General features: G+C 30.2%; 1 protein-coding gene across 3 annotated transcripts in view; it reads right to left on the reverse strand.

The window, feature by feature from the left end:
• LOC134716210 (inositol polyphosphate-5-phosphatase A-like) overlaps nt 1–16,333 on the reverse strand; it is a 52,898-nt gene that overhangs the window by 15,721 nt on the left and 20,844 nt on the right. For all 3 annotated transcript variants that reach the window (XM_063579057.1, XM_063579056.1, XM_063579055.1), the window contains exons 4-11: nt 14,572–14,659; nt 12,182–12,245; nt 6,868–6,899; nt 4,850–4,921; nt 4,179–4,231; nt 3,515–3,578; nt 2,517–2,572; nt 966–1,050 (exon numbers count right to left, since the gene is read on the reverse strand). In XM_063579057.1, coding sequence (XP_063435127.1) covers nt 966–1,050; nt 2,517–2,572; nt 3,515–3,578; nt 4,179–4,231; nt 4,850–4,921; nt 6,868–6,899; nt 12,182–12,245; nt 14,572–14,659 — 514 coding nt within the window. The remainder of the gene's footprint in view (nt 1–965; nt 1,051–2,516; nt 2,573–3,514; nt 3,579–4,178; nt 4,232–4,849; nt 4,922–6,867; nt 6,900–12,181; nt 12,246–14,571; nt 14,660–16,333) is intronic.

The raw sequence follows: 16,333 nt of genomic DNA on the forward strand, positions 1-16,333 counted from the left end.
TCATGCTTCTCATACATTTTTTTAAATAGCAAATTGAATTCTAATTTCATATATAGTTTAGTATAATGGTTAACCCAAAGAAAATAAAAAGAAATAATGCAATATTCTTAAAGGTGTCCATATAATTTTTAGGACAGGGTACGAAATTCATTCATTTAAACACAAAAATTACATAGATTCTTAACAAAAAAAAATTAAAGTTCAAAAGTGCGTTAAAGTCCATTTTGATATTATGGACTTATGACTCCGTAATTGATACTTTTTCAACAGGTTACCTTCCACGGTAGGACTTCCTGGTACTTGGACATACAAGAGCAACGTAAATAAGTAAATTTAAGATTTTAATCGGTAAAATTTTGAGGGAAGGTTAACTGTTTAAATGCTTATTATATATGACTAAATCACTGGAAAATAATTTCCCCCAATATTGCAAGATCATATATTAAATTGTATTTGTTTTGGCAGCTCATAATTGACTGAGTACCAGAATGCCCTACCAAAGAGTATGAAACCAGTCGATTAATTGTAGAGTCAAAAGTCTATAATTTGAAAATGGTCTATTCAGACAGATTTCCCTGTTCAAAACTTGATTTTAACACATTTGTTTCACAAACCTTGCCACTTTTACAGAGATATTTGATATTGATAGATTTTTGTTCACATACTGGTTCCCAGAATTAATCTTACTATTTCTTCTCATAAAGACGCAACTTGTGAATTTTACCAGTAAACATACAATCTGAGAAAGTTTGAGGCATATTAATGTGAACAATATGCCACTGTGAAACTACAAAGTAAAAAGAATACAGTTATAGCCATAAAAGGAGTCCTTTAAGAAATTGCATTGCCTATAATAACAGAAGTGTAACTTATAGAATTGTATACATGCAATTCAAGAGGGTTGTTTGTGAAATTATGTGTTATTTGTGAAATTATGTGTTATGTCTATTAATATCCATACTTACATTTATTAAGGCATTAGAATCTAGTCGGAAATTAAAATCTCCAAAAATAAACTGTGGGACTTTATCATACTGGTCTTCCTCAAACCTAAAGATACAAAAACAATCTATTCAAACCTAAAGATACAAAAACAATCTATTTCATTGAAACTTTGGTGGATAGCTGTCTCATTGACAATCATATAACATCTCCTTTTTCTTATTTTCACAATTAGGAAATGATATTTGGGTAGCTTAATCCATTTGAATACAGTAGTTTTTTTTGTATTCATCAACCATTAGTATGTCAAGGCAACTTTGTTCATGAAATAGAAACATCAAGAGCAAAGATGATGATATAGAGTTCAACATGTGTTATTGTTATCATGGAAGTATTATATTGACAGGAACTACAACGATAAATAAGCATTTATTTATAACCCGGGTAGCCCTGTAGAAAATATATAGAAAATGTCTAATTAGTACGCTGTCGTTAATTTCTTTTGTGACTATCTGCGATGCCGCGGTCATAAATTGACCAGAGATACTTCTTATCAATCACGTGGTTTTAATCAAGACAGCTTAACAATACTACCTGTCGGAAAACACCTTTACTTATTTCAATCGCGTCGGTAGACCTTTATTCGTGAACATCTTATTTAAACAAATCGACTGATGCATAAAAAATGAAAATCGACCAAGAATTAATTATTCTACAACGATTTGAAATAGTGAGTGACATTATTTTATTAGTTTGTGGGTAAAGTTTAATTCGCGATTAAGGTGTGTCCCGGTTACCGCCGGTTAACAATAAATATATTTCATAAATATTAAACTGTGAAGTTTAGAGTAATATATATGGTTAAGTTACTGGATAATCCTGGAAAGTAGAAATTTCCAGTTTACAATACGAAAATTAATCGAGCAAGTACCAATCAACAAAATACAGCAGAAGAAAACAGAGATCTAACTACATTATATAGCTATTCATATAATACATTTCTGTCCCCTAAAATATGTTATCACTATCTGACCAAATGAAACCGTCCAAATGATACTGGTAAATATTTTTGAACAGTCGCACAACAATTTATATAATGTCACTATACAAATCCTTAAGTCGCAGTACTAAAAAAAAAAATTCAACACATCGGGTTCAGCTGAACATTCGTATATACCAACCAATGATCTTACCCTGGATTTAGAGAGAAGCTTAATAATTTCTACATTTATCTAAAATCTCTCTGATTTTATTTTAGATTTATGAGTTTGACTGTCCCTTTGGTATCTTTCGTCCCTCTTTTAAGACATTTTAGCCTGTTTTAGAAGTGTTAAAGACCTCCATTAATTAAATTATATTGTTAAGTTCCTGTCTAATGGAGGGTTTACTCAAAATCTAAATAAATGTTTCATGAATAAGAACTATATCATTTATTTTAATTCAATCTTTAAGAAGAATGAATGTTGGAACAGTTTATTATATAAACAAACATAACCTTACAGTTGTAAAACTAACACACTTCTGTAGAATAAATATATGTTGATTTATGACCTAAGTATACTTATCCTATTTACCTCTTAAGAGTATGTATAAATGCTGCCTTTCTGTTTTTACTGTACACTGATGGGCTCTGGAAAACATAAATTTGTACATATTTACAGAAGATAAGTGTGCTATAAACATTTCTTATCACCATTACTGCAATAATCATAATCTTTGACCTTAAAACGGGTAAACAGTTTGTTTTAGGGGTACTTGAGTTTTTATAACAAGGTTTTATTGTATATATTTAGTAAATGGCAAATTAACGAACCTCTTTGCTGCCAACTGAACAAACAGTGCCTAGTATTGGTTTACAATAGCATTTGGATTGGTTTTTATCTGGATATAACTTCTTACAAAGCAAATTACAGAATTTTAATTGGATTTTCCATTCTGATAAGACAAACTATGCTTCACATTTTTCATTTTATCAATGACAGTCTTTACTTCAAGTTTCTCATTCAGCCAATTCATTCATTGCTTTAAATTGTCTACTTCTGCTAAAAGTGACACAGGGCCAAAATTAAACCCTGTCTATGAGTTTTGGTTCTTAGCATTGTCTGATCATGAATTTCATAAAATTTTGATGATAAAAAATTGAAATTAGAGAGTGTGGAAAAAAAGTGGGATGGACTTTAAGACAGACTAAAAGAAGGATGGTGAAGGGTAACACTAAATGCCCCCTTCTCCTAGCAGCAGGTGAATTGGAGGCATACAAAATGTCAATATTCATTTTACCGTTTTTGAAGGATTTATTGTGGTAAGAATAGGTCAACCAATTTTCCATGTTGATATTCTTTTCTTTTTAATTACTGATTACAGTTAGCACAAGCCTTAACAAGGTCAAAAGGTTGCATGAATACAGATTCAAAAGTGTTGAATTAATGACTTTCAAGTCAATAATACAGTGGCAATGCTTTTATGAGTAATTTGACAAAACAAATTGACACCTAAAAACAATATATTATTTCAATATTCTGCTTTGGAAATTAAAAATAGATTAAACTAATTAGTACCTAAAGCTACTTACTTCTTGCATGGAGATGATATTGGATGCGTCATGGAACAAATGAATGTTGACAAGGTCAAATATGCTGAAATTATAATAAAGCATGTCAGATCATATTCATTCTGTGCAAATTGTTCTATAAACAACAAATTTGTATCAATAACATTATTTTATATATATATGCAACTCGTCTAAACATCAACCCAACAATGTTAGATCTGTAAATTTGCTTTCGCAAATTTTTGGTTCTTCCCTCGCCGGGATTCGAACCCATGCTACTGTGATATCGTGACACCAAATCGCCTGCACTGCAGCCGTCCCGCTAGACCACACGACCACCTGGGCTCTCAAAAAAAGAGCTTTCGGTGGGCATGTGTTACCTTTCCACGTCAGTTTTAATCTATATATATATCCATCAATGTTAGAAAGCTTCTCTATGTTACCTTGATACTATGTATGAGACTTTCTGTCATACCTTTTACATCAAATACATTGTCATTACTATTTTTTCTTTAATCACAATATATTTTAATATATTCCAATAGACTTTTTTAATATACTCTTTTTAAAATTAGAGATGCAAACCAATACTTCTGTGTGTTTTAATTTGTAATTCCTAATTAACAGTGGCTTAACTTTGTCATAACCTTTACCCTATTAATTAACCTTCACTCTATAACCTTACCAATTTTTGATATTCCACCTTGTCCTAATGAAACCTTTTCTAGACCATTTAAACTGTAAAGAAATTAGTAAATTAAACATTTAAATTCTTTTTCAATGTTTTAATAAAGACAACTCAATTGTGAATTTATATAAATATAGCAGTAATCCTTAATGTTGAATAAGTTTTCTAGATTTTTAAATATGTTCATACTGTACGACACATAAGCTACTAGCAATACAAAGCATAAAGAGATGAGTAAATTGTAGACTTTGTAATATTTGCTATTTTTTCACAAAACAAAAAAAAAGTATCATAGAGCAGGACCCCAAAATAAAAGGATTTAAAAAAAATCAAAATAGCAGGGGCATAGTATCATGTCCTGTAGAAAAATATATGTTCTGTGCAAGTTAAATATAATCCAGTTTAACTGTTTGCAAGTATATTCAAATCAACTAAATGTGATTTGAAGTCAACTTGAACTAAGACAATATAAGTGATTCCTACTACATGTGTTGATACAGCTTTGATGCCAGGTGACACAAAAATAAATTCAGATTAAAATCCATACACCCAACATAAACATTTTAAAAACATCAGTAAAAATAAACTTTTTCTAAAATATTTGATACATTACAGAAAATAATACACAGTCAACTCCAGAAAAATCAAACCATGTGATTTTGACTTACATCTGGAAAAAAGTCTTGTGGAAACTTTGCCTTTTCTTTAATTTGTACTGTTTCTATATTCCCTGAGAGAACCTGAAACAAGAAAATAACAAATGTCAAATATAATAAACACTGTGTTCTATGTATAAATTAATTCCAAGAAATCATTTAAAATAATACTAGCTTTTTACTATATTACATATGTATAATTAAATACTAGTTAACCCTCCTACCAGAAAAGAACTTGACAAAATGTCTACAGACACACATCTCATTATTATTTATCTGACACCTGAAGAAATAAACTGCTTCATTTGCAGCTGTCAATGCAAACCTTTTTTCCAAAAATCTTTTTTTTATGATGAATTCTTTTATCTATACAGAAACAAAATAATCTAATTCAGTAATATAGACTTTTTGCATAATATTTCAATGCTTGAAAGAAGAAATATAAAACAAAGGCAAAAAATATCCAATTGTTAGATAAACAACCAAAATTTTATTAATATGAAATCATGAACACACCAAAAAAATCACTTCAATAAACCAGAATTTGTTTGCAAGGGCTGCCTTTGTTTGGTTACTAGTTAATTCATTCATATTTCAAACAACAAATTATGTCTCTCATTATTATAATAATCTCCCCTTAGACAGTATTAAGATTTGAGCCATGCAAAGTCTATAGGGTAAAGGCTGTATACCACCTGATTGGCAGATATCACTATTACTGCCTCAAAATCTGTTTATTGGAGACAAATTGAAGCCTAGTAAATGTCTTCCAATCCCACAGGGGAATTGGTTTGAACTCTTTATTATAGTACTTTCTTTATTTTAACAAAATTTCTAATAAATTATAGAATCATATAGGCCTGGTAGGAGTGTAAAATAAGATATACAGAATATTTTGCACATTAATGTTTTCATTTTATTTTCTCAGAGCTCTATTTCAGTTATTTATTTATTGCACATAACCTTCTATCATCTTTATATCAATTGAATTTAGTTTTAAGTTAATGTGCAAATGTTCAGTCATAATAAAAAAGCATGGACTTGTGTGCAAATATTCAATAGTCACGTCTGTGCTATGTTAATAAATTCCTGTAGTTAAATCTAATAATGTTATCCTACAAAGAGACAGCAAGCTTTTTAGGAAGCTAAAACTTGTACTGTATTAATCTTTAAATTCATCAAAAGTCATGAATTTCCAACACTCATCCCAACAAGTCAGCAATCAGCCAAACCTTTTTTTGGTCAATAATCTTTTTTCCAATATGGGTTTTCCCCCATTTAAAGGCAAAGAAATGAAAATGCATTTTCTCCTCCTTCCTTATATTTCATTTCGCCAAGTACACTTTGACTCATACAAATTTTTATGAAACAAAGCTGTGATAATGTACCCTATTCAGAAGATGATGTAGAAATTTACCTGCTTACATAAAGAATCCTTGGCATAACACTGTGCAAACATAAGAATTGGAATAAATAAAAAGATAAGGATAACAAAAACCATGCTTATCATAGTTGTTATGTTTTCTTCTATATACTAAAAAACAAATTAGCATTGCTTTTATCGAAAAAAAAATATATTAAGATGAAAAGACCCAACAAATTTTTAACCACCTAACTTAATTTTAACATTTAAAGGGAAATAATTCAAATAGGTTATCTCCCCTTATTTTAGACTAATGATATTCCACAACATTAGAGAAAATGTCTGTTTTCTCACACATAAAATAATAACTCTGCAACAACTGTGGTTGCAAAACTGCTTTTTATTATCTTTTTTCTTTAATTTTTCACTTCAACTTGCTTATTTCTATGTTGACGCTTTTTTTCCAAAGTTTGAATACACTCATAATTTTTTAAGGAAACTGGTCAAAGTAAATATTACTTCAAACAAAATTTTACATATTAAAAGGTGAATTCAGAAATGCAACTGCAACATGTTGAACGTGTTGATGGTGATGTTTATAGGCAGTGTAGAAAACCTTACAGTAGAATAATATAAGAAACAATCTCAGTTAGTATCATCAACTCACCTCTCTTCCAACAACTGGTATAAATTTACAGTCTGAAAAAGAAACCAAAAATCAGTTAATCAAGAATACTAGTCAATTTGTATTCAGGTGTATTCAAACAAATATCATTTCTTTTACTCCAATTCTGATAATAATTCAAGAAAGAATATGAGTTTGAAGGACACTACGTCTCTCTCACACTATTATATGTCCATGTTTATAGAAAAGGGAATCAGGGTCAGAACTATATTTTGATATATATATTTTTTTTAAATGACATCATAGTGATTATAGTTTCAAGTTGATGTGACAACAACTTCAAAAACTTTGTAATGAACTACAGTACTATAGTTAAAAAAGTGGCAGAAATTTTAACTTGATAATGTATTTCAACTATCATATTTTATGTTTGGTGAACAAAGACTAGCAAGATATAGGGGTTAAAACTGTAAATTGCTATATAAGTTCTCATTATAATAAACATGTGTTCTTAGTTTCAAATTGATGTGACAATACTTTATTGTAAACTAAACCATAAACTTTGTTGGACTCACAAAGTCAACTTTAACAGTCACAATTTGAACAGAACATTGACTTTAACAGTGCTTATTTGTTTTCAAAAGGGGTTTATCCGAACCCCCCGAAACCCCCCTGGCTACGGGTATGTTAAGAGTATCATATATAATTCTAAAAGTTATTGAAATGTAAACATATAGAGAGATTTGTTTTTTCCTTTGTAAAATGCAAACTATTCAAAAGTTTCATATACTTCTGTAAAAATGGTGCTTTAATTTAAATACAGAAATGTCAGTACATTTCAGTTTCTTATTAATTCTCTGTGAACTGAAGCTTGTAAGGGATGGCAATATCAAGAACTAATATTACACCTTTGGGAAGGTTAGTCAAACAATGGATCACGTTTTTGAGCTAAATGCTCCAATTTCATCAAATATGCATGAAATATTTGTCAAAGAACATTAAGCACACAGTAATCAATCAACCTAATTCTACTTGTCAAGATTTCACTAATATGGTTAGAAAAATTATCTTCAGTTGCAAATTAATTTAGTAAACTGCTGTCATGTATTTGAAAGGTAAACAAACTTTGCAGATTTCTACAAACAAATTTTATAATCTGTGATATGAATGATTTATCGATTAAAAAAGGATTAAACTATCAGCAGGATTTTTATGATGTAATACGCACATGTAGAAGATAGCATGTGATGAAACAATAAGTACACAAGTAAAAGATAACAATCTGATAAATACGAAAATACATTGACGTAATACATGTCATAATCAAATTGTTTAAAATTATCTAATATGTTTGATGTTAAATTATTGATGTTGTTAGAAAGTCAGCTGATTGCTGGGCTATAATTCTCTGTCTAAAATTTGAAGCTGATTTCTAAGCTTTATAATTTCATATTTCAAATGGCTCAGTCAGTAGTAAAATTTCTCTTATTTTGTATGTCAACTTAATCATGTCTTTTTTTTTGCTACAAAGTAACAACACTTGGTCAGCACCTCATAAGGATCATTCATGCCATGTTTGGTTTCATTCCTTTCATTGGTTCTCTAGGAGAAGTTATTTGTATGTATTTCCCATGGGGTCCTTTGTTAAACTAAGTCCCTCACTGGTGACCATCTTAGATGATGGATCAGCAACAAAGTAACAACACTTGGTCAACACCTCATCAGGAACATTCATGCCATGTTTGGTTTCATTCAATTCTATGGTTCTCTAGGAGAAGTTCAAAGTGTAAAAAGTTAACGCCAACAACGGACAACGATGAAAAAAGACGGACGCCAAGTGATGAGAAAATCTCACTTGGCCCTTTGGGCTAGGTGAGCTAAAAAGAGAAACACTTTAAAATATGAAAGTTTGAATAAGCAGAAAAAAACACCAAGAAACAATCAGTAAGCAAATAATTAATGTATTCAAGTACTATTTTGAAAAGAGAAAGGTTAAAATATAAAACTAAAATCTAAGTATTTATATCACTAAACAAATATTACGGCTGAGAAATGTTTACATAAATTCTGGTTCATTCTATCATTTTCAATACTACAAAGAAACGTTTTTTATAAATTAAGTGTGTACACCAATTTATCAAAACAAAATGCATTTGAAGAATAGAAATCAACTCCCTAAATGTATAAGTAATTTCAAACATCTATTCTAAAATTTGTCCTTATTATACAGGAAACTGAAATCATGCACAGTTCTAATTCAATTTAACTAACAATTGTTAGATGTTTGTAAGATGAATGCTACTTATACCATAATGGTTGAGGCATTAACATGTTTGACTGCCTTTATAATGTTGAAGGTCAATGAACTAGAAGATCAAGGTCAATGAACTAGAAGATCAAGGTCAAATGAAACTTGTCAGACACATTTTGGCATTCCTGATAACAAATTCTAGTTATATTGTTGACTTATTATTTATAAGGTTTAAAAACTGACCAACACCAAATTTTAAAACTGACCAGTGAAGCATACATATGAGTTCAAGGCCATAACACATATTCCGGATTAATATTTATAGATTATTACATGTCATTTTCCATATTGGCTCTGGTATCAGCCCAAGACTCCCATATCAAGCCAGAGGGCTTTAGCCCGAGGGCTTGATATGGGTCGTGGGCTGATACCACGGACCATATGGAAAATGACATGTTATAATCTATTTATCACATATTTTCAAGAAGAGAAAAAAGATAGCATATATACCAAGTGATGTTTGATTTTTCAACAAAAAATTAAAAAAGAAATATATATTTAACCAACAAAATTTAAAAAATGTATAACATTGAGTAAACAAAGGTTTGTGAAAAGCTTAACACATAATTAACAATAAATGACAACTTGTTTACAAATAGTGGTTGATTCATGATTGACAGGTTACCGGAAGTTAAACTCGGGGGCTTGATATGGATTTCGAGGGCTGATATCGATATCGGCCCGAGGGCTGATAACCAACCTTGACTTCCGGCTATTATTGGCCATGCAAAAACGTACATATCAGTACAAAATATGTGATAAATGCCATTACAGACCATACAAGTATCTTACTGTGAAAAACATATTCTAAAAACTTCCACTCAAAATGTAATCATAATTATGTAACAATGGCTGAAGAGCTTGTAAAATGCAACCGTCACTCAAATGTTGATGATTCTAAAAGCAATACATGGGAATCTGTCCATAGGACACAGATGATGGACCCTGCTTGCATATAATATTATAAAGGTACATAATTCAAGAACAGTAAAATGATATACTGCCCAAATTTGTACTCAAGTTCTGAGTATGGGATATTTTAAGCATTATGTATAAGTTTCATAATATTTGGTTCAGGCAGATCCAAGTAACAAGAACAGAAACAAAAAAATGATTTTTTTTCATTTATGAAGGGACATAACTCTAGAAAGGTAACTGTAGCTTCTGTTTTGTTTTGGGGTTATATAAATGTTCCAGACCATATGAGTATTTGGACCGTACGCGTATACATATACTCGTATGGTCCGACCATACGCGTACATTCGGACCGTATGAGTATACCCGTATGGTCCGATACGAGCTGACCATACATGTTATTTTATCATGGGTAATTAATTAAATTGAAACAAGCTTTTATCACAATCTTAATTTTACTAGTGATTTTTAGTTTAACTAATTGTTATTGATAATTTATTACAATTAGATAAAATGAACAAACCAACAATTGAAATTAAGGATTTGTTTAATTGTAAATCTGAATCCTATTTTGGTACTATCGCCCAAGGTGACACAATTCAAGTAACGCAATATTTTTTTACATTTTCATGAATGTTTCTTTGCATTTGCATTTTGTGGTAAAGTTGCTTAATATTCCAAAACAATTGACCTCCCACATGATATTTACTTCCAATATCTTCAATTTCAGTGATCATAATTCAATTAATGCATTACTGATCGACATGATTAGATTCAAGAGATTAACAGATTTAATTAGCATGAATTTAAAAAAAAGTTAAATTATAAAGTTTTTGTTTCAATTACAATTGAACTTCATTATATCAATTTGATAGTAAAGTTATGTTGATTTGCTATTTGCATTTGTATCTAATAAACCTGACCATCTTTTTTAATATTAGTCAGACCATACGGGTACGGTCCGACTGTATGCTTATTTTGAAAAAGTAGGCATACGGTCCAGACCGTACGCCTACAGTCCAAATACTCATACAGTCTGGAACATAAATACTCTGCCATATCTAGTCTGGGTTTCTGTTAGTTATGTTTCTGCTACCAGGGCTCTGATTAAATAAGCCCTTTTTAACAGATCTTTATAGGTTGCTCTTATGTTGTACAGTTACACCACAGTTCCAGATTAGAGAAAGGTTTGGAGCCAGCAAACATGTTTAACCCTGCCACTTTATGTATGTGTCTGTTCCAAATCTTATCAAGAGATTCATCAAAAGATGAGTATTGAAATACTTCTTGATGTTTTATTTTCAAGGTTACATTTTAAGTTATAAAATGTTTCATATATATTAGTTAAGCTATAAAGTTTTACCTAATTAGGTTAATAGTAATATTTATCAAATGTTTCTAGATCTAAATATAGTATATTAGTTCAAACTGTGGGTGTGGATCAGCTCATTCTAATCTATTACTGAATGTTTTGATTTCTCTGACAAAAGTTAAAATAACAATCTATATATCAAATTTACAGTGAATTAAATTTTCACTTTTGACCTGTACAGTTGACCTATTTAAAATGAGATTTTAAAAGAGCTTACATAACTCTACCTCATAAAGAATATTTTTATTTTTAAAGATCTGAATAAATTTAGATCATTTTTTAACAACATAACTCTACCTCATAAAGAATATTTTTATTTTTAAAGATCTGAATAAATTTAGATCATTTTTTAACAAACAAAACACAAAAGCTTGTATCATTTGTTATCTTGAGACATTGAATTGTTTCAAATTTATAGGTTTTTTTATGTGAGACAACACAACTACTACCAGAATATACCAGATGTAAATGCAGGTGGTTTATTAAGGCACTTCTGCTAAAGGCGAATTACTTGTTTAACTTATGGTAATGTATCATTTAAAATCAGATAATAATTCCAGACTGCCAACCTTAAATTCAAATGGTGAATAAAAACCCCACCTAGAAAAAGTGGTTGCAAGAAAGGATGTAACAGGGGGCATGGAAGTACTTAGTACAAACTGAAAGTGTACCAGCCTCATTGCTTACAACTGAGGTCCCTTCCAATAAGACATTTATACTATGAAATGATAAGCACACTGGTATCCATTATAACTTACCTACAAAGTCCCATATAGATATATCTTCTACACTTTCATGGACGAAGTAAAGGTTACCTAAAGCCTGAAATATAAAGCAGACAAAATAAAAACCAAATATATTTGACACACTGCTTATAAAAACTGAGAAATGGATATCATCATGAAAACTTAATGTTGCTCAATGATTAACAAAATGAGGTCAAGGTCATGTGGACCTTGTTCAAGTCATTTTGACCTTGTATTGATTCTATTAATCATAATACATCTATGTATAAATCAAATATATAAATCTTATTACTGACAATAAGAAGGAAAATCAAGTGATAGAAACACAATAGAATAAAGCAATAGCTTAACTATTAACATGAGGTCAAGGACAAAAGACACATGCCAGATGTAAACTTCCGAACATTATGCATCTGTATACAAATATATATTATGCAGATTTTCTACCTTTCTTGAAAGTAAAGCTGCATACAAATAGTTTAAGCAGCTGTCTCTAGAAATAGAATCAGCTATGCCCCATTCATCACAGGTGAGAACAAAATTCAGGAAAACCTTCCTATGTATTATGTAAAATGTAACATTTGACTCAGATAGCTTTTCCTTGACACTTTAAATGGATAGAGTTTTGTTGTAAACTTCACAAATTCATCATACTTAGAAATGTTTTAATTTATGACTTGTAAACATTAAAAAACAGAAAAAAATTAAATTTACATAAAAACCACTAGACTAGTATTAAATATGTATTTACAAGCAGTGTCAGTCAAAAAAAAATTCACACTTAACAAGAATTAATAGATTAATAGTTTTAAAATACAAATTTAGACCACAATAAACTGTAATGACACCAAAAATAATAAAATATTACAGTATATGTCTGTATGATGATAGCATCTAAATAAGTCAAGGTCAGTAAACCGTATGATCAAGATAGTATGCAGTTTGGATTGATGATTCTAGAAAGATAAATTCTGCTTTGATATTGTCAGATGAAATTAGCATCCTTCCACATTGGGTAATCAAAGGATCAAAAGTATGTGTGTGATCAAAGATGGTAAATGATTACATATATAAATTATCCTTGATCTTCTCAACAAGATTGGTTTTCTTGCTGGAGCCAGTACACTAAAGCGAGAAAAGTTGACATGACCAATGATAATCTGTTTATCGCTATTTTACAAATGACAACATTGTAGATTTCAATGACAACGCCACATGCTCACTTAGTTTCTAGCGATTTTTTTTTAAATCAAACGACTCCGCTGTATTTGTATGACATACCGCACTTTAAAACTAAAGGCAACTGTGGTAAGGGTACATCGTAGATAAGCTGCTAACTTTACATCAACCTTTAGTATATTTTCAATCCTCTATTGATTTAGTATCTGTATATAACTTTTGACAGTTATCACCAGATACAAATTAGTATTTTTAATTTAAAAAAAGCCATAAAATTAACATCATCCTTGGTCAGGGTTACTTTTAAGCATGTAAGTTATGAATTTATTACAATAGCTAGTTTTGCCATGTTAGAATCTTCAGGAATGATAAATCTGATGAACAAATTACATAAAACTGGGGTTTCTGTCAGTTAATGGTGTTCACAAATGTTACATAACCACCATCATACATAATGACATTGTTTCAATAAAATTGAGAATGGAAATGGGGAAAGTGTCAAAGAGACAGCAATCTGATCAAGTGAATTAAACAAGACCTTCAATGGAACCCATTCTTTTTTAATGTTTTCTCTGCCCTGGGCACTTCAAAATTGTTGTACAAACAAAGAGAAGTGAAGCCTACACATTTGGTTGGAAATTGGTGTAAGTCTGTAGCTCTGTGTTGCACTTCACTACACCCTGCAGATTGTATAAATGCACTCTAATTTTCCTGGTGGTTTGTGCTGCTCAATTGATGTAGTTATCTCCCCGTTTTTAATCAATTGTTTCTTTAAGAGGAATAGTCTTCTGCAGCGGTCTCCTTCACATTATCTTTGGTACTCAGTAAAACATATAGTCATGTATAAATTAAAGATATTACTAAGAGAATCTGACACACACAAGTGACTTAAACATAGGGATTAGGAAACTGCATTTCATTTACTTAAATATGTTCAACATTTAAATTACCGGTGATAAACATACAACTCTAATGTGGGGAAACTTATTAAAGGGAGGTTAAAAAAAAGCTATCAACTTTTTGGTTTTGATGTTTTCTTTAAAATATAATTGTAGTACATGTACACTCTCCCATAGATTTAAAGAGAATACAATGGAATGGTGTGGGTTCCTCACATCAAACCACAATGTATTACAACTCTTTGAACATTTACAACTGAAAATATACAGAGATGCTTAAAATGATTGTAAAGAAGTCTAAACATTTCAGTTAATGACTATTACCGTGAATTTGTCTGCAGCAGTAAAGTCCTCATCAAGAAATACTCTTGCTCTATCATACTTCTGCAGTTCTTCACAGCCCAACATGGCTCTGAAAATAATAATACAAATTTTAAACTTCAATGCATATATAACCAATTACAGATTTCTAAAACAATAAATACAGCAGCTATCATAGAATAATACTTCCTCAAATCCTAATGGTTTTATAAAAACATATATACTAAAGTCTGATATCAGAAAAGATTGTCTCATAGTTTAAGAATGTTTTGTAAATGTAGTGCTAGATTTTATAGGAAAAAGTGTTCATTCAAATCCCATGGTGCAATTTGAAAATACTGGCAAAAGCACTATTATGGTCTCTAAAACATTATCTGTAGCTTATGATTTTAACCTGTTCAAACGAGGAAGAATATGGTTTTGTAAAATATTAATTTACTGATTTCTCTTTATCAGGTTTGCAATACTTAATTAGAAACATTCTCATTGTCAATATGTTGAAACTCTAGATGTTACATTAGATCAAGGTCATTTTATACCCCTTAGGAACTTGACTAATTACATTTAAGGTTTGAACTGTCAGGACTATGTAAGTCATTCACCAATTATTCCCATGTATAATGCAGCAGTGGTATTTGCAGTCCAATTGCACTGACCTTATATATATTTGTTATATACAGTCACTAACCACATATCCCCTTGTGTAAGATGTTGTAAATGTGTTTTGGTAGAGTTTCATTACGATTTAATAAAGAATATAGATTCTCAATTTTTACATCATCCACTTCAAATTCAAAATTGATAGTTTTTACCCAATATACTTCATTTCCAAATATTGTTAGAGTTGTAAGAGAACCAAAAATTGCACCCAGCTTATATGTTCAGCAAAGTCACACATACTTCCTTTGTCCAAGACTTGTACATATAAGTTCTATATTTGAAGACATGTCCAAGACTTGCACATAAAAATTCTATATTTAAAGACATGTCCAAGACTTGTACAGATAAATTCTATATTTGAAACCATGTCCAAGACTTGTACATATAAATTGACTATTTGAAGACATGTCCAAGACTTGTACATATAAATTTTATATTTTTTTTCTATTCTATTCTACCATATAGTGACCGCCTTCAACAAATTGAAGATTATGTCACAGGAGGAAACTTACAACAAGACATAGATTGGAAAAATGTACAATTTTTAAAAAATAGGAAAAATTAAAAATATAAAATGTTTTGTATAATAAAGTAAGATGTTGAAGACATGTCCAAGACTTGTACTTATAAATTCGATATTTGAAGACATGTCCAAGACTTGTACATATAAGTTCTATATTTGAAGACATGTCCAAGACTTGTTTGTATAAATTCTATTTTTGAAGACATGTCCAAGACTTGTACATATAAATTCTATATTTTGAAGACATGTCCAAGACTTGTACATATACATTCTATATTTGAAATCATGTCCAAAACTTGTACATATAAATTCTATATTTGAAGACATGTCCAAGACTTGTACATATAAATTTTATATTTGAAGATGTGTCTAAGACTTGTACATATAAATTCGATATTTGAAGACATGTCCAAGACTTTTACATATAAGTTCTATATTTGAAGGAATGTCCAAGACTTGTTCACATAAATTCTATTTTTGAAGACATGTCCAAGACTTGTTTGTGTAAATTCTATTTTTGAAGACATGTCCAAGACTTGTACATATAAATTCTATATTTTGAAGACATGTCCAAGACTTGTA

Source organism: Mytilus trossulus, chromosome 4 (genome assembly GCF_036588685.1).
Source record: "Mytilus trossulus isolate FHL-02 chromosome 4, PNRI_Mtr1.1.1.hap1, whole genome shotgun sequence".
NCBI classification, from domain to species: domain Eukaryota; kingdom Metazoa; phylum Mollusca; class Bivalvia; order Mytilida; family Mytilidae; genus Mytilus; species Mytilus trossulus.